The sequence below is a fragment of the Argentina anserina genome, chromosome 7 (assembly GCF_933775445.1).
Source record: "Argentina anserina chromosome 7, drPotAnse1.1, whole genome shotgun sequence".
NCBI classification, from domain to species: domain Eukaryota; kingdom Viridiplantae; phylum Streptophyta; class Magnoliopsida; order Rosales; family Rosaceae; genus Argentina; species Argentina anserina.
The window spans coordinates 20,259,816-20,278,726 of NC_065878.1; the positions used below are offsets into that span (position 1 = coordinate 20,259,816).

General features: G+C 35.9%; 2 protein-coding genes across 2 annotated transcripts; both read right to left on the minus strand.

Annotated features, from left to right (window-relative positions):
* Nucleotides 1-488: 488 nt before the first annotated feature.
* Nucleotides 489-2,550, minus strand: LOC126803403 (transcription factor LUX-like). Its single transcript, XM_050531211.1, has 5 exons — nucleotides 1,982-2,550; nucleotides 1,797-1,873; nucleotides 1,644-1,680; nucleotides 1,411-1,513; nucleotides 489-1,301 (listed from the first exon to the last, which is right to left on the minus strand). Exons 1-5 carry the CDS (start codon nucleotides 2,304-2,306, stop codon nucleotides 716-718), a joined length of 1,128 nt encoding a protein of 375 aa, XP_050387168.1. The 5' UTR covers nucleotides 2,307-2,550; the 3' UTR covers nucleotides 489-715.
* A 10,145-nt stretch (nucleotides 2,551-12,695) lies between these two features.
* Nucleotides 12,696-16,088, minus strand: LOC126802355 (uncharacterized). Its single transcript, XM_050529970.1, has 4 exons — nucleotides 15,519-16,088; nucleotides 14,258-14,743; nucleotides 13,497-14,009; nucleotides 12,696-13,073 (listed from the first exon to the last, which is right to left on the minus strand). The coding sequence occupies exons 1-4, from the start codon at nucleotides 16,047-16,049 to the stop codon at nucleotides 12,987-12,989; spliced, it is 1,617 nt and encodes a 538-aa protein (XP_050385927.1). The 5' UTR covers nucleotides 16,050-16,088; the 3' UTR covers nucleotides 12,696-12,986.
* Nucleotides 16,089-18,911: the final 2,823 nt, after the last annotated feature.

Below are 18,911 nucleotides of genomic sequence, written 5' to 3' on the forward strand. Positions count from 1 at the left end.
TACTTGACTACACGAATCCATTCTTTGTTATCTGTACGTATTGGAGTAAACATTCGTGGCAAATTATGCTTAGGGTTCAATAGCCGTATCCATATACGTACGTATACATGATCACATTAACCTTGTTGCATAATTACGTACATATAGCTAAGTCTCTACAAATTAGATATACGGAGAATTTAATATTCTTTTCAAACTCTTTCTAAGCAAGTGCATGATGGATCATGTGATTACATAAAATGACATTTTGATGTGGAACATTGTTTCAGAGAAAGAACATATAAAAGTTGATGATTTGAGATGTTCAAGAAATATAGTAATTACAGGGGCTTGAAGTGATCAATTTTCTTTTATATTGGCATATATGCTAATGCAACCAAGAATTTCACCAAGATATATGGAGCCTGAAACGCTTAGAACAATGCAATCTGCATATTTGGTAATGCTGAAAGCCTAAAACATGCATATTCGTCTATTTGTACCTCGATAATCACATTGCTTAATTTGATTCTTACACACACACAGGATATTAACACATACAACAAATGGAAATTATTTAACTGGTTAACACATCCAATAGTGTTGATAATTATCTTAATTTTTATGCTGTAGAATATGACAATGGTCAAGTTGAATCGCTAGCATTTTGGTCGAATTGAATTGACAAGTACCTCAAGATCTCACTTGGAATATATAACATTTTGTCTCTTAATATTCATAGAGTGAGGTCCAGAGTACTTGCCTTTCTCCCATGTTCCCCATCATGACCACCATTACCTTCTAGCTTGTTCATCAAGCCGAGCTTCGAGGACAATGAAGATGGAGAAAGAGACAGACCAAATCCCAGTACTTTTTCTTCGGTTGCTGGAACTTTCAGTGATAAGTTCAAATCCAAATCAGAAGCGTTATTATCTGAAGAATCTGGAGACTTTCGTTTCAGTGTGTCTCGGGTGTTGCTAGTGTTGTCCAAGCAACTGTGATCTTGCCATGAAGTCCATGACTGCCTGTTGAAGGGACGTCGGAGCTCTTCATGGACTCGAGTACTAATTTGATGCCTAGATCTCCACGTCGATGGAATATGATTTGTATGAAATTGGATAGTGTTTGGTGTAGCAGCACTGTTAGTAGTTGTACTAGTACTGGTGTGGTTGTTTCCGAATATTTTCTGGGCAAGTGAACCATAAAGTCCAGTAACTCTTGCATTATGATGATCAAACAGTTGAGTCTTGCTGTAAGGGCTATAAATCTGGTGGTGGTGGTGGTCTTCATTCCGGCTGCGCCAAGACGCATCAGCACCATATCTACATAATGGAAGAAAAAAAAAGTACAAATACCGGTCATTACGATTCTTGTTCCAAAGAAAATAAATGGTAGTATATTAACTTGTCGTCATTGATCAGTTTCATATACCTTAATCCTGAAGAAGACCATTGATTGTTGAGACTTTGTAGCATGGAGAGTTGAGTAAGGTTGTATATATGGTTATCTCCACCTTCCGTGTAGAAGCCTTGCTCTGAGAGATTTGTGTCATAGAATTAAGAAAGCAAGAGCGCACAAAATTAATTAGATGATTGAATAAATCACTATTGATTAGAAACAGGCAAACCCTAACTTTTTTCATTATAAATTGGGACTTTGCATACCTTGATTTGGGTCTTCTATCTTCTTGCTCCTGTACATCTAATAAAATTAATTAAAGCCAAAAATTAGAACATTAATCAGAATCAGAGAGAGGATATATTGATAATATAAGTATACATGTATTATTAAATCCTTATATACATGAAGTTCATTACCTGAAGATGGCTCTTGACATGAGCTATGCTAAGACCCTTGACATTTATCAATTGAAGAACCAACTTTGGTGTTGCTCCTGCACCATTAATCAAATCAGTAATCATACTCTTATATTCCCTGCTAGCAAAGTCGTTGTTGTTAATTAGCTAGCTAGGGATTCAAAGTTAATCACAGACAAACTTACTCTCTTTCCCTCCTAATATTTCCACCGCATGAATAAAGCGAAGATGGAGATCAGGAGTCCATCGGAGCCTCGAAGTCTTGGAACGCACATACTGTCGTACAGATCCACCTGCAGCGCCCTTCGAATTTTCGTTTTCTTCGATGGTGGTGCTGCTGGAGCTAACACCACCATTCTTGCTGCTGGGTTGCTGCTGGCTATCTTTATCCATCACCTCCTCAGCGTCTACCTCATCCTCCTCCTCCTCGTCACGTTCCTTCTTGCTCTGGCTAGAAGATGATAAACTTGCTTTAGAAGCTTGACTAATACCTTCACTTGATCTCGTCATCGATTCCTTTGAGTTTTTCTATTGTCTCAGTATTGCTGGACAGAAACTAAATTTGGCATCGCTCTTGAGATGAATATCTGTAATTCACTAATTCTCTTCATCACGATGTTATGTGCTGATCTTATCTGAACCAGAGAAGATGTATGGAAAGATCCATACAGGCAATCACTTGCAGGGGGAATCGATGAGAATTTGGAAATGGAAATCCTGTCCTGATGCCTTTATTTAAGTATTCAACATCCCTTTCTCTCTCTCTATCTCGCTCTCCCCTGGCCTCTTTGTTATTAGTCTTTACATATATACTATATATATGATGCAAAATTCGTACAAATTAATATGCCTTCATCTGTAATGTGTACGTATATACAAGTTAGTACGTACGTTTGTGGGTGTGAATATATATACTTAATCAAATTAATTAGCAAAATTACGATCTACTAATAAGATGGTGGAGTACATATGACAAAATTACATACGATCAGGCCAACCATAAGTGCAAACCAAATTAATTAAGCTCGATCACTATTAAATATACATTTTGACACACAAATAACAATACGTTTAGCTAGCAGACCCCAGTCTCTTAGTTCGTTTTAGAATTTCAGTCCATCCTGGTTATAATTAATTGGAGTTCATTTCTACCATGATTGATCACATTATAAATTTATGATTCCTGATATATATTAGTACTATATATAGTACTCCTTAGAGCTAAATTTAAGTTCTAAACCAAGTTAACCATACTAGCTAGTTAGCCACTTTTAAACAAATTAATGACCATTCCCCCATGTAATAATATATTTGTGATCTCTATTCCACCACTAGCTAAAACGTGGACAGGGTAAGCAGTCAACTATGTAAATTAGCTAGGGCTAACCGGCTAAGTCCTAAATCAAGAATCATGTGTGCTGTTGTACGTGACTTTGTTAGAAAAAGATGTTAGCTCTTTTGCTCGTGACTTGTGAGTTGTTTAGGGTTTAGGACCTTGTAACTTTATTTTATGTTTTGGTTTGGCTCAATACAAAACCCTGGTGGCCTGTCCTCGCTACTTGATCGATCATCACCCTTAGTTTTAGAAATTTGATATGCATTGCATACTACCCTTAGCATCAATGATTTGTCCTTCCTGAAGAACTGGTTCCAATTTGAAGTCAACTATATATCACATTTTGGATCCACTGCCTTTTAGCATTACAGACGAAATCAAACCCACTGCTGGTATTATGATCGACTTATATCTAGGGCTGGATTGGTTGGTATACCAGTCTTAATTTTCCAATACCATATACCAACCAATATATATTTGGTATGAAAACTCCACAATTTATACCAACCAATAACGTTGGTATACCAATTAAGTGGTACGGTTAGCACTCGGTTGGTACGGTTGGTAATGAGCTTGTACCAACATATTTAAGGTCCAAAAATTTAAAGCTCAAATCCAAATAAATAATAATAAATAAGTGAAATAGCAATAGAATTCCAAAGTCTTATATAACTTCAACCAAATTATCAAATACAAAGTCATAAATAGAAAGCCAAAGACCAAATAGTCAAACTGTTAAAGTGCTTATGAATTCTCAAAACAATTGAAAAAATAAATGATAGGTTTAAATGCGATATATGTTGACATGTTGTAAGCAGTGATGTTGTTACTGATAGGTCTAAGCCTTTGTACTTGGGAATTCAATTGAATCAATTATTTCATAATTAAATAAAAAAATTGAAGACGAGAAAACGAAATTAGATTAAGGTTAGTAGATTTATACGGTTTGGATTTATTTTTCAATAAATCTACGGTTGAAATTTAAAGATATATATATATATATATATTTTAATTAAATAATTTAATAAGATATAAGTTGGTAGGTACGATATACCATGGTATATGGAAAATCTATACCACCTACCTACTGTATTTTTAATGTTGGTACGGTATACTGTACCATATACTGTGTACTGAGTATTTGGTATACCAACGCATTTAGTATGGTTGGTATATGAATTGGTTGAGATGGTTTTATATACCATTGCCACCCCTACTTATATCGATTGTAGTTATAACTAACCAAAGGTCCCTTAATCAAACAAACTCATCATTGATTTATGATAACAAAAGGTATATTATTCTTTTCTTGAAAGATGGCCAGCTCAAACTTTTATATATATATATATATATATATATATATATATATATATATATATATATATATTAGCCATTCCTGTAATAACCCGAATTTTTAGAAATTAAATGTCAAGTATTTTCAAAGTGTTAAACTTGTGAAATTAATTCAAGATGACAATTGGAGGTTTGCGACATTTTGAAACGAAAACGGAAACGTTCTCGGATCGTTTAATTAGAAAACGTAACGTTACCGCAACGTATAGATCGACTTTTATTCAGTCGCTCGGTTGCGAAAACTTCCTTCACGAAAGTCGTAGAGCTCATCGATACGAGTTCGTGGACACGTCACGCGTTTGAATCGGACGTCGGATGCGAAAGTTATTAACGTCGGAAGTTCGTTTCCGATTTTGGAAATAGTATAAAAGGAAGGAGATGAGATTAAAAATCAGAAAATCCGTTTTTTTTCCAAAAATAAGCTCGGGTACTGTTCACCCGACCCAAAAACCTTCTCCGGCCGATTTCTCCACCATCCGACGTCGCCTCGTGTCGTGCCACCTATCAAACTGACGGGCTCGACGAGCTCCATCTTTTGGGCTACGCCTTGCACTCCGGCGACAACCACACACGGCGTAGAAAATGCCGGAAGTTACTGCTGTGGCGGCGCCGCCTCCTCCGGCCACCATAGCTCGAGATTTTTGGGGGGTTTTGCTTGTCTCAGTCCCAGCAACATTCCCACAAAAGGAATCGAGCCAAATCGAAGTGTAAGTACCCGAATCAAAATTTCAATTTTCTAGAGTTTGTGAATAGTACCGAATTTATGTTCTTCGTTGTTTGGACTGTTTAGGCTCGGATTTAGACCTTGGTGTCAACTAGAAAGTTGTTGGAAATGTTGTTTAGGTTGTGGTGGTGAAATTTGGTGATGATTGGTGGCGGCCGGTGAACAGTAACGCCGAATGAATAGTAACTGTGAATAGTAACTCCGCATGAATAGTGTTTTGTAAACAGTAACTGTGAATAGTGATATGTAACAGTAACTGTGACAAGTGACCTGTAACAGTAACTGTGAACAGTGCGTGGTAAAACAGTACTATGAACAGTGTTTTGGTAAAACAGTTACTGTGAACAGTGGTTTAGTAAAAACAGTGATTAGTAAACATGAACAGTGTTCCGTGAACAATGTTTTATGAACAACATTTAGCTCTGCTGAACTCGTCACCTGATATTTTAAGTATCATGCTATTAGGTGACTGACGAAACGAGTGAGGAAATTACTTTCAGGGTCGTGGAAGTTGCACGCAGGAAAAAAGGTGAGTAAAATCTCACATATTTACGAATCTACCCTTGCGGATATTCAAGATTTTACAAGAGTTTTTAATATTGAATTACGACATGTATACGATATAGTGGATTATATATATATATATTGTATAAATGGTAATAAGTACATATATATATAGTTTGCTATATTATATACTGTTATAAATTCATTGGGATTTGTCATTTTGATGACGAGAATTAAATATTGAGCATGTGACTTAATTTGTACAATATGAGGTGTGATTATTGTACGTGGTTTTAACATGGTGTTTGTTAAAACGTTTTGTCTTCGGACGAATTTTTGTCTTCGGACGTGTTTATGAAATATGACATGTATATGATATAATGGATTATATATATATATATATTGTATAAATGGTAAATATGTACATATATATATAGTTTGCTATATAATATACTATTATGATTTTATCGTGATTTATGTCATTTTGATGACGAGATTTATATATCGAGCATGTGATTTTGATTTGTACAATATGATGTGAGATTATTGTACGTGATTTTAATATGGAGATTGTTAAAATGTTGATTTGTCTTCGGACTTGATTTTTGGTACAATATGATGTGAGATTATTGTACGTGATTTTAACGTGGAGATTGTTAAAATGTTGATTTGTCTTCGGACTTGATTTTTTGGTACAATATGATGTGAGATTATTATACGTGATTTTAACATTGAGATTGTTAAAATGTTGATTTGTCTTCGGACTTGATTTGGTACAATATGATGTGAGATTATTGTACGTGTTTGGCAAGTCGGAACATAGCCTTTGGCCGGGCGAAAGTTACGATACAGTTAGAGCTCTAGTTTGTCCGCCATAGTACTACATGTGAGGTAACGGGTGGTTATCTGCTCATGAGTACTCAGATTGTTTTGGATGTTGGGTAGCGGGTGGTTACCCAATATCAGCATAGTACTACATGTGAGGTAACAGGTGGTTATCTGCTCATGAGTACTCAGATTGTTTTGGATGTTGGGTAGCGGGTGGTTACCCAATATCAGCGTAGTACTGCATGTGAGGTAACGGGTGGTTATCTGCTCATGGGTACTCAGATTGTTTTGGATGTTGGGTAGCGGGTGGCTATCCAATATCGGCGGTGTATTATGAGAGGGGTAACAAATGTGTACCAGCGTTCTTGGTACCCGTAATATAAATGCATTTGGGTAACCAGAAGGGTTACTTAATTTCTCATGAGCGTTTTATTTCATATTTCTTTGGGACGACCAGATGGGCCGTTCATTGACTCATGAGTGCATTTATATTTGTTTGATTTGTGGATTTTCGTATATATATTAATATGCGAGTTATATTTTCATTTTACTCATACGAGCTGTAAAGCTTACCGGGTTTGTGTTTACAATCCCGGTGCACCAATTCGATGGTGTAGTGGATAACTCCGCAGGTGTGGATTAGCGGGAATTGACGGACCGCTCAGAGGACTTGAAGTTATTTATCCCCAGCTTGTGTGAGGATTTTGTGTGACTATCTTGTGAGGTTGTTGTGAGGATTATACACTTCCATTTGTTATAATGTTGAATTATAATTTGGGTTGTAATAATCAGTTTGACTGAGTTGTATTTTGAACTCAGAGATGATCCGCTGTGGCATTTTAAATGATTTCGATTTCATCGAGATTGTTTGGTGTTTAACGACTTTGAAATTTTGAGTTTTTAAGGTCGAAATTTTGGGGTCGTTACAATTCCACTAAAGAATCTTTATTATTTAGTTTTTTAAAGTGATAGTTCATTCACCAATTTTTCGATTACATTTTTACATTTTTACCGTTTAATTTTTAGGGTCTAATGTGTCACAACCCCGAAATTTCGAATGATAAAAAATCAAATTCGAAACCATAATTACTCTAAAACAATATCAAATATAATGAAATCATCTTACAACAACAGTGTATCGAAACTGAGTTCACAATACAACTCATTTGACTTGAATAATACATTACCAGTTTATACACTCAAGTATTTAAATATTGGAAATGTAATATTCACTCAATCCTCACCACAAATAGAAGAAGGAAACCCTCAGTAATTCTCCGAGTAAGCTCTTCGAGCATGCTAATCCCCAAATGTAGAACTATCTGCTACACCATCAATTTGGTGCACCGGGATTGTAAACACAAACCTGGTAAGCTTTGCAGTTCATATGAGTAAATCAACATTATAACATACATCACATATAAAGGAAATATAACATGTAACATTTTAAGACATGTGTACTCATGAGACACTGGAAAATCAATCTGGTTACCCAATATTATTTAAAAATATGTGTACTCATGAGACACTGGACAACCCATCTATTACCTCTTATGTAGTACACCGACAGATAGACTAGAGCTTTAACTGACCGTAACTGACACCCGCCCAAGGCTTGGTTCCGATTTAATGCCAACAACATCTGAAGATCAGAAAACGTTTTAACAAGACTCAATGTTAAAATCACGTACAATATCACAATTCACACATGTTTATGTACTACAACCAAGCAATTCTTGCACAACAATATATATATAGTCACCCCAATAATTTGTTATACCGGAAGGGAGAACGTTATTTCCCTTCCGGTCTCATCTGCCACAATTAATCGAAAATAATACTATCTCATAATTTAAATAAACACCATAACATTATATGATATAACAACTCATATATATGTATCGTATTTACCATTTTTGTACACATACACAACCCACTATATTATATAGATGTCATTGTTCACTCTTTTTAAGAAATCATAAATATGAGTCACTGTCAATGATAGACTTGTCATAGTGAGATTTATTCACCTTATTTCCTACGTGCAACTTCTATAACACCGAGAACGATTCTCTCACTCGGTTCGTCGGTCACCTAATAGCATGACAAAGTGCTTAGAAAATGACATGTAAACCAACATGTGATTATTAATTACAACAAAACACTGTTCACAAAACTATTCATGAAAGTACTGGTCCGAAAATACTGTTTACGAAAAATACTGTTCCGAAAACACCATTCCACTAAGAGATCCATTTTTTTGGGTCTTTTAAAAAGATACCTCACTTGACCAACTTCTTGATCACATTTCAATATCTTCACCGTTCAACATTTAGATTCTAATGTGTAGATCACCTCTGTAAAATTTCAGCCAAAATATATATATAGAAGAATTTTCAGGTGCGGACGTCTGTACCTTACGTAAGGTACAGATTCGCCGATTCCGGCGAAGGCAGGCTGCAACGGCGGGGCGGACCACGACAGCCGCACTCCCCACCTCCCAGTGGTCCCGTCTGTGCCGGTCGGAGCTCCATCGGCGACCCACGGCGGCCGGAATCGCGAAATTGCCGGAATCTGCCCAGAAACTTATTTTTTGCAGATTCCGGCCGTTGTGGGCCACCGATGGAGCTCCGGCCGGCATAGACGGGATCGCCGGGAGGTGGGTAGTGCGGCTGTGCTGGTCCGCAGCGCCGTTGCGGCCTGCCGTCGCCGGAATCGGCGAATCCGCACAGTGCGGACGTCCGCACCTGAAGCGGCCTGTATATATATATATACAGTCTATATCCATAGTGAAGCTTCACTCTGAAATTACCGAGTGAAGTTCCAATTTTGGCACACTTTTCGGTCAAATTTTTTCACCATAATCGATTCAATATTTAGGTATGTTATTCAAGATCATCTATACAAAATTTCATCTAATTTGGATATCGTTAAGGTATTGAAATTAGATTAAATCAATGAATGAATTAAAACTGCTGAACGTGAACCGTTTGTGTAAATCTCAATTTTGAAAGCTCAAACCATTGTCAAATTAGATGAAACTTTGTAGAGATGATCTTGAATAACATACCTAAATATTGAATCACTTATGGTAAAAAAAATTGACCGAAAAGTGTGCCAAAATTAGAACTTCACTCTGTAATTTCAGAGTGAAGCTTCACTCTGGATATGGACTATATATATATATATATATGACCCTTCCACTAATGGAATGTCTTTTAAAAAGATAGCCCATTTGACCAACTTCTTGATCACATTTCAACATCTCAACTGTTCAACATTTAGATTCTAATGTGTAGATCACATTTGTAAAATTTCAACCAAAATGGAGGTGTTTAAGACATTCAAAATTGAGATTTAACTATGAACTGTTCATGTTTGACAGATTTGGTGCGTCCATTGCTTTTACCAAGTTTGATACCTTAACAATCATCATTTTGGCTGAAATTTTACAAAGGTGATCTACATATTAGATCCTAAAAGTTGAATGGTAGAGATGTAAAAATATAATTGAAAAGTTAATGAATGAATTATCTTTTAAAAGACCCAAAAAATGCATCCCTCAGCGTAAGGCTATATATATATATCGAGAGGCATACATCACGCCTTCATGAAGATCATTATGGTTATAATATAGTACGTGCATGGTTTGAAGCCTCGAGCGTAAATGATCATCATTCTGAAACCAAAAATAATATTCTGCACTCGTGCATACTCTTCAATTCATATATGGACGTACATATTCATTTGTTACAACAACAACTGAACTACATAAAATCTGGGCTGGCATGGCCTCCATATAGATCATATGAAGGACTCTATAAATGTAACCACTAAAGATCAAAGTTCTTCACTTCATCACAGGCAACTCGAGAGATAGAGGAGAGCCACAGATTCCCGTTCGAAGAAATGCTAAAGCTCATCATCACCCAAGAATCCCAAACAAATGGAATTACCTTTTTCTTTTTCCTACCTGTTAATAAACCTTCAAATATTGCTGGCGGGGGCCTCTGGTTTTGCCTGTGAAAGCTATTAAATTTAGAGGGAGACAGGTTTGGTCTGAAAGAATCTTCATGCATGGAGCACCGGCCCCGACTGGAAATTAAGTCAACCCCCAAGTCCCAACAGAACCTCTGTTTTCCTTAATTTCTTAAATTTCTCGATCTCTAGTCTACACACTAATCTAGCAATTAAAGTATATATTGATCGTAAACTGTAATTTTCGTTTCTTAATTCTACTCACTTCATTTGCATGAGTACTCGTGATCCTATTTATGCGGATCTATTTGCTTGGAGATGAGGATGTCTGTCTTTTTCTCATCTACCCTAATTGAATAATCCAACATTCAACTTCATTCATCATCGTCATCAAGTATTTAACTATTTGTATTATTCATACATGATAATAAGCAGATGCCATGCATGCATGTTGGAATCGACCTCTCATTTTCATTGTTATTGCTTAGTTTATTTTTTTCTGTTGACCATTGATGATATGATTCGAGTCTCAAGTCGATGCCTTCAAATTTCGAAAGAAAACAAGAAAAAGAAATCGACGAAGACTCACAAGACCAGTATACAACTCACAACACCATTACACAATTCACAACTTAGAACTGTTTAGTAGGCTAATATATAACCATTAACGCTAACAACACTCCCCTTTCACTCTTTCATATTAACCCTTCCTTCTATGTTCTCATCATAAAATCGAATCTTTTCTCAAGATTAATTTGCAGATTATTTTTTCAGAGTTTAACAAAATTGACCTTGCGTTCTCATGAACTGCTATCGAATAAGAAAAGAAACCAAATGATCATTTACCAAATATATGCTAGCAATGAGGCCATGTTGATTTAATTATCTACGAAATTTGGTGTCACTTAATACTATAAGATATAACAAGGAATAATCATGGATCCAAATCTTCACTACTATAACTGGAGGTCCTCATTTGGTGTCAACAGCTTCACCAATAAATTGAAGTTATGAAAATACCCATATAAGAGAAAATTTTAATTTAGTTCATAATAGATCAATGATGGTTAATAAGGTAAAAATGTAACAAGTGGAAACAAATGAAATAAAATTAAAAAGAAATAATTATGGAGAAGAAACCACTACGGAGAAGTTATATATCATATTGATAAACCAACTATTTTTAAAATGAATATCTGAAATCCGTGGAAATATAGATTGGTATATGCTAGTGATTACTTAATCTCAAGGCAATGAGTTTGTAGTCTCCTTTTCAGGCAGTTGTTGAGGGCCTTGAGAGCGACGTCTCACCGATATCACACTAGATTATCATTTGAAACGAACTATTACAAAAAATGAAGCATGCGAAATAACTAAACAATGCATTGAAAATTATGAAAAAGGTTGATAATATCCGTCATAATTCAGTATTTGACTACCATAATTGTCAATTTCAGGCATGTAATAGTTACTTCACATATCCTATGATGTACTCGTACGGAAGTGAAACCAAAGATAACATATTTCTTATATGCTCAATGCTTTTATACTTATAATGAAACCAATTTGTTATTTGTCTGGGGAAATTTTTTGAACTCATCGATGTAACTGTAAGGGACCTTTGCAACAAAATTGCGAAGATGAAGTTCCTTTTAAAACCCAAAATCACAAGTAAACAAAACGAGTAGACAAAATAGGCCCCGTCATTCTAAACTGACTGTTTCAACAAAACCAGGTAAAGAGACCTTGAAACACTACGGATTGGCTGATCAGAAATATCTAATCTAGAGAAAGTGACATTCAGGAAATAATCTCTATACGAAAATCCACAGTAGCTCCTTGAATATGCATCTCCAACTCTCCAAGAGACTAGCTATTTCAAAAATATTTTGAAATTTAACTAAATTTTTACTAATTTTTATCTCATGCAGTATAACTAAAAATTACTTAAGATTATCTTTAGCTAAATTTAGCTAGGGCTAGAGAAAAAAATAGATTTTTACTAAATTTTCTAATGTTCAATTTATAACTCAATTTGAGTACATAACTCATTAACATATTAGTTATAATTCATTCTTAGCCATATTTAACTACTAAAATAACTCTCATGGTTGGAGATGCTCTTTAAGAAACACACAAAGCATTAAAATCGAAACACATACAAAAGGCAGCCCAGGACTTTGAAGGTAAAGATAGCGATTAGCATAAAGCTGCAAGTTGGTCTTCCAGAACCTTTTGACAGATTTAAACAAAAGTAGCCATATGTATTCCGGCACATAAAATCTCATGTTGTTTTCCTCTATATGTGCATCACAAAGCATCCTAAGCTAAGATTATAACCAACAGAGTGGAGTTGTCCATCCCGTAAGGAAAAAATTCAAGCACCAGAAACTTGAAATGGCATTGCTGCATGCTATCCAGGTCAACTCAAATTCACCAACCATCAAACATCCTGAGGAAACAATTCCTAGAAAGATGGAGCTGAGAGGCTAAACCGAAATCCAGTCTTTCCTCTGTCATGATCGAATTTCTTCAGGATATAGTAGTAGTTGCACTGCAGAAAAGTAAAATAAATAAATAAACCAAGCACATATTTTGCCAAATTTGAAACTAGCTAGCCATAAGATGCAGAATTTTTTTATTTTTTTTTAAATAACAATGCAAAAGTACCACAGGCACACCATTAACATACGAATTAAGCCACTACCGCAATATCATAGGATTATATTGTTTTGCCAATTCAATACCTCAGCAGGCAAATCAATTTGGAAGTTTGCCGAGACCAAAGTTCCAGAGAGTCAATTTCAGTGAATATGCGAGTATATGAGTATAGACCATGGACCAATAAAATCATTCTTATGGGTTCTGGATACCTAGCACCTATCCCCTGATTTTCTTTTTTCAATTATACAATCGACCCCAGATTATCAATCTAAGCATTTATTATACTAAAAAATTTGTAAAAAGGGTAACTAACCTCGAGCCGAAAAAGTTTTGTGGGTATGACAATCCCAGCTCCAACTGAACTTCGAAACGACTCAACAAACCTCTGAAAGGAAAAGTTTTGGAATTCATTCTCCGACAGTTTTGCTACATTCCCAGCACCCGCAAAAACATGTCCATGAACTCCATGTTCTCTTAACCAGCGCAATGGAAGGTTAAATGAAATGTCTGCAAATGCAGAAACAGCAAGATCTCCTCCAACAAAATCTGTTCCAGAGGAATCTGAATTCTCATCATTAGAATTATCTTTGACACGTCTTCTTGGTTCAGTAGGGCCTAAACCTCTTGCTCTAAATCCCCACACTGTTGAAAGGCCCCCAGGAGTGCAGAGAGGAGAGGAATCACCGCCTAAGAAAAACCGATCCGGAAGAGATGAGGGTTTTTTCAGAAATCCATTCCCCCAAGGTAAGATCACACCTCCAGAGACCCCAAAGTTGAGCGCAGCATGATAAAATCCAAGTGGTAGCGCAAAGCGAAATTCAAGTTCCTGGTGCAAGTAATAGAAGGAAGTTGATAAGCAGAGCAACTAAGTAGAAATACTGCAGAGACAACGAGGATGATATACAATCTAAACCTAATCCAACGATCATACATTTCCCCCCTTTTTCTGTAAGTAGACAGTAAGGATTCCACAACCAGAAAAGGGTGTACTAACTAGAAAACTGATAAATTTGTGAACTATGTTAAAGCTGACAGTAGTCAACATAAAACCAAAAGAAAAGGGTGTGTACTAACCTGGCGCAAAAAACGGACACACCGACTATCAGGGGCCAGGCCACCAATGTGACTAGAAGAAACAAAAGCATAGCCTCGAGTTGGCCTCACAAATGAATTTCTCCTATCAAGGGTATATGTGTACTTTAGGGACGAAAGTAAGCCATGACCAAGCTGCCTTCTAATTGACCTGGAGGCCATTTGTGACGGATCTGTAAGTGTACGCCATCCAAGGTTATACACAATATCATGATGCCTGGTTGAAAATAAGCTAAGAGACAGCCCGGTCATTCGCTCTTTATAAGAGCATAACTCCAGCCAATCTTGGGAGAGCAAGTATGCACGCGCTTTCAGAGGAGTTTCAAAACCTTTGAATCGGGGTAAAAGCACACCAGCACTTACTTCTGATGCATGACCGTGACCATATGCCAAAGAAGCATCCCACAAGTCCCCATATCCAAACAAGTTTTTAAACTTGAGCGAACCTTCAGTTGTCCAAGATCTAGCCTACAAAAACAGTACAAACTTTATAAGCCATAAGAGATTGCATGTTTATGTATCTGTTCAAAAATTTAAAACAAAAGAGCACACAAATTGTGAAGGACTGCATGGAGTAACTCTTTTAGGCGCATTCAATCACTAAAATATAGTTATTTCCCCGTACACCCTTCTACACAACGAACCTCTTATTGTATGATGCATGATTCAACACAACTTCTCAATAAAACAACCACCAATAGACTCCAGAGTTTGCAGCACTACAATGCAGACACGTACAGGCAGACTGCTATTGACGAAAAGAGGGAAAGGACCCACAGGTTGAGAACTAAGCAGTATGCCTGCATAAGTGAAACACATAGGACCCCTTGTTGTATGTTATGTTATTAACACTTTCTATATTACAAACTCAACAGAGCTTCTGAGAGGATAACTTGGTGAACTACATCTAGACAATTAATTCTGTTAACCATTACATTTCGTCAACAACAATTGCCTAAACTAAATTTCGAACATACTCCATCTCTTCCAACATTCCGCACCTACGGAGTAGATCCAACATAGAAGTCATATTCAACTCTCATTATTACATGTTAGATGTCATTCACAAACCTGAAGCAAACTCGACGAGCTTAAACACTCATCCTAACAGTATATATGTACACGAAAACTCGTAATTTCGATAGTGTTTTCAATGCGAAAACAAATCATAATCTCATCAATTTAAGCCAAAGCAAAACCAGCAACACACACATAGAGCAAGAGCAAAGCAGAGAGGCCATACCGCGGGCTTAGTATAACATCCGAGTGTACCAGTAACCACATCCGCAGCCTCGTCGACGTGGACGATGACGTTGGAGGTTCCCGGCAGCTCCGGCGGGCCGGCATCGATCGTGATCCTCACCGCATCGAAGATTTCGAGTGCTCTAAGCTTAGCATTGGCCTTAGCCGAAGCCTGTACAAGCTCCTGAACAGTCCGGGCCTTCTTAATCCCATCCAGCTCGGCCTCGATCAGATACTCCTTCGTCTTCGTGTTCCCCTTTATCACTACATCGTGTACTCTTATCTCTATCTGCTCCCTCTCCATCCGCCGCCACAGGCCCTCCACCTTGGCCTTCGCCGTACGTACCCGCTCCTCCTCCGATGGCGGCGGCTCGTCCTCGTCGTCTTCGGCGTAGTCGGCGTCGGCGTCGTCTTCGAATTCGTCGTCATTGAGGTCCTCCGGGTCGGGTTCGTGGATGCCTTTGTGGTTGGGATTGGAGGAGGGCTGGTCTTCGGGGTCGATTTTAGGGTTTAGGTGTTCGGAGTCCGCCATGGGAGAGAGAGAGAGAGAGAGAGAAGGGTGGGTGTGGGTTTTGATTGGGAGAGGGGTTAGTGCGGCCAGCGGCGGGCTTTACTTTTTAATTGTTAACGCTGTGTGAAATCCACGCACATCTCTTGGGCTTGTATTTTCTTATGTCATTTTATTTTCTTTCTGTGAATAATGTAATTTTTTGTTTTTTTTAGATTTCTATATTACTACACTATCATCGTTAGTTATCCATAAATGTTTGCCCTAATACACATTATCGGTAGAGTTAAGTTTGGTTAATACCATGTTTAGTGTTACTAGATAACGAACTTCTTACGATAACTTCGTATTTTCATTTTGGTCTTATTGGATGGTGTTATGGTGGGTATTCCAAGTGATCAGTATTAGATAACACATTGCTTCTAAACAAAGACAAAGCAAACTGCTCTCTAGTCCCGTGTCATACCAAGCATGGTTTGATATCAGTATAACTTAAGATAATCCATATTATTTTGAGAACGTTTTTTAAAATAAGGAGGTCTGATGTAATTCTACGGAAACTGATTCAATACACCTATGTGACTGCACACCGACCAATATAATAATACTGAAAAGTAAAGTCAGTCAATCAAATCATCAAACCAAAAATCAAGACTAATTTGTCTATTTAACGGTGTTAAGTTGATCGCATAATAAAAAATAATAAAAGGTAATTGAGATGGGCCCAGATGCATCATCTAGTTAATGTACTTATTTCCTTTTGTATTTTTTTTCTTTGTAAAAAACATTTGAGCCCAAAACATTTTAAAGTCTACTTATTATTAAGAAATTACATTAATATTTAAAAAAAATTACGTTAAATTAAAAGAAAAATGTAATGCAGTTTCTTTATTTGTTTCTTAACTAAACCTACATATATAACATGCATAAAATAAATTTTGACAAAAAAGACTGCATTACTTGGAGAAATTGAGAAAATTTGTCTTGTAAATAAATATAATAAGAATACTACAAGTTCCAACCTTATGCATTTTTTATACACCGTTTTTTTACACATGTATATATTTACAAAATAAACTCAATGCTATAGAGGTTAAACTTAATAACATCAAGTCATATTCATCAATTAATCCAAGTAGCGTAGTATTGTTTTTTTTTTAAATATGTATTGATAGAGTTTTTGAGTTTACTTACGTGTGAGATTAAATGATAGTTAACATCCATTGTTGGTGATGATAGTGGTTACTAATATTTTATGGTAGAGTACTACTATTAATTTGATCGTTGTTAATGTTAGAAACTTAATATATATGATGATGGAAAAGGTTGATACTTAAAATTAAAAATGAGTGACAACATTTTCGGTTATTAATTCTAATACATTCATTTTTGTTCATGTTTCGACTTCATTCTACTTAACCAACTCAAATTTATATTTATAAAATAAATTTATTAACTTATATTTTTAAATGACAATAACGTGAACAAAACCGACGGTTAGATGAGACGATTTGCATGAATTATGAATTTTATAATTAAAAATCCGTTAATTTCACATTTGTTTTGACTTCAATTCATCTGTCACCAATAGTTTGTTAACCTATTTTCATGTTTAATTTTTCTCAAAAATTACTTCATTGAGACAAACAAATATGAGGAAACGTAAATCAAGTAGCTTTGATATCTTATTTTATATCACAACGTAAATTCAAGTAAATTTTATCCTCCATTTAACTTCTAACCTCATATCATATCCCACTATAATAGTATCGTGAAACTTTACAGTACATTTGGTCATTAATGATACACTTCGATCTACAAGGTCAACTTTCGTGACCTTATTTATAACCCAAAATTCATTATTTAATTGTTAACCACATTAACTTTTAAAATTAGTAGTTTTCGTTGAAGTTTAGCAATTTATTATATTTGTGCATGCAAGAACATGGACTATAAGATTGTCATAGTTTGTAAAATTAAACTAATAAAATAGAACAAAATACTGAATTATAGTCGATACCTTCTTAAAGTGTGATTTCAGTTGTTATTTTTTAATTTAGTTTTATTTATTTATGTTAATATTCCCTTATTAATAAAATTTTTTGTTACAGCTTTATTAATAATTTTTCTTAATGCGTGTAACAAGTTTTGTTGATATCAAAAATAATGAACAAAAAAAGAAATTAACAAAAAACAATGAACTTTTACGGTAGTTAGTGATGTTTGAGTGGATTCCAATGTGTCTTTTTTAATTATTTTGTTTACACAATATTCAACTTTTGACCAAGTTGACTAACCAAATTCACTAATAGACTAACGTGCACGTGATTATCATGCTGCTGGTGCCCACACTCTAAGGTGTATCGAATACTCTCGTAATTCTACGTACTAAACATGCACAAAATGTCTTAGATGTTCAAATTCCTTTTGTCAAATTCAAAGAACTGTTTGTAGCGAGCTCAAAGAAAGTCTAATAAAAAATTATTTCTATCATCAATAGTTAGTAAGTTAAAACTTAATACTAATGACGGTATTCCAAATATTGCAGCCCCTCTACTAAATTCTGTTTTTGATAATATTCGTCATTTGCACAAAAGTTAGAAGACTAGTGTATTTGTAAAGATCACTTGTAGTGGTTAAACAATTTGATAGGAGAATTGACCTCTGCCCTCACTGAACCCTAGCCGGTTGCGGCAGTAGCACCAAGGGTTCCCAATGGTGGCTGTAACATGAAAAAAAATGCAGGGGTACAATTGTCTTTCACAAACGCAGCGGATCTCATTGACGCCTATTTGAGTGTTGAGAACTCGAGAACATTGCTGAAACTTGAACGGTGCTAAATCGTTGGGACGGTTGTTTAACAGCCATGCAGATCCCATTGAAGAA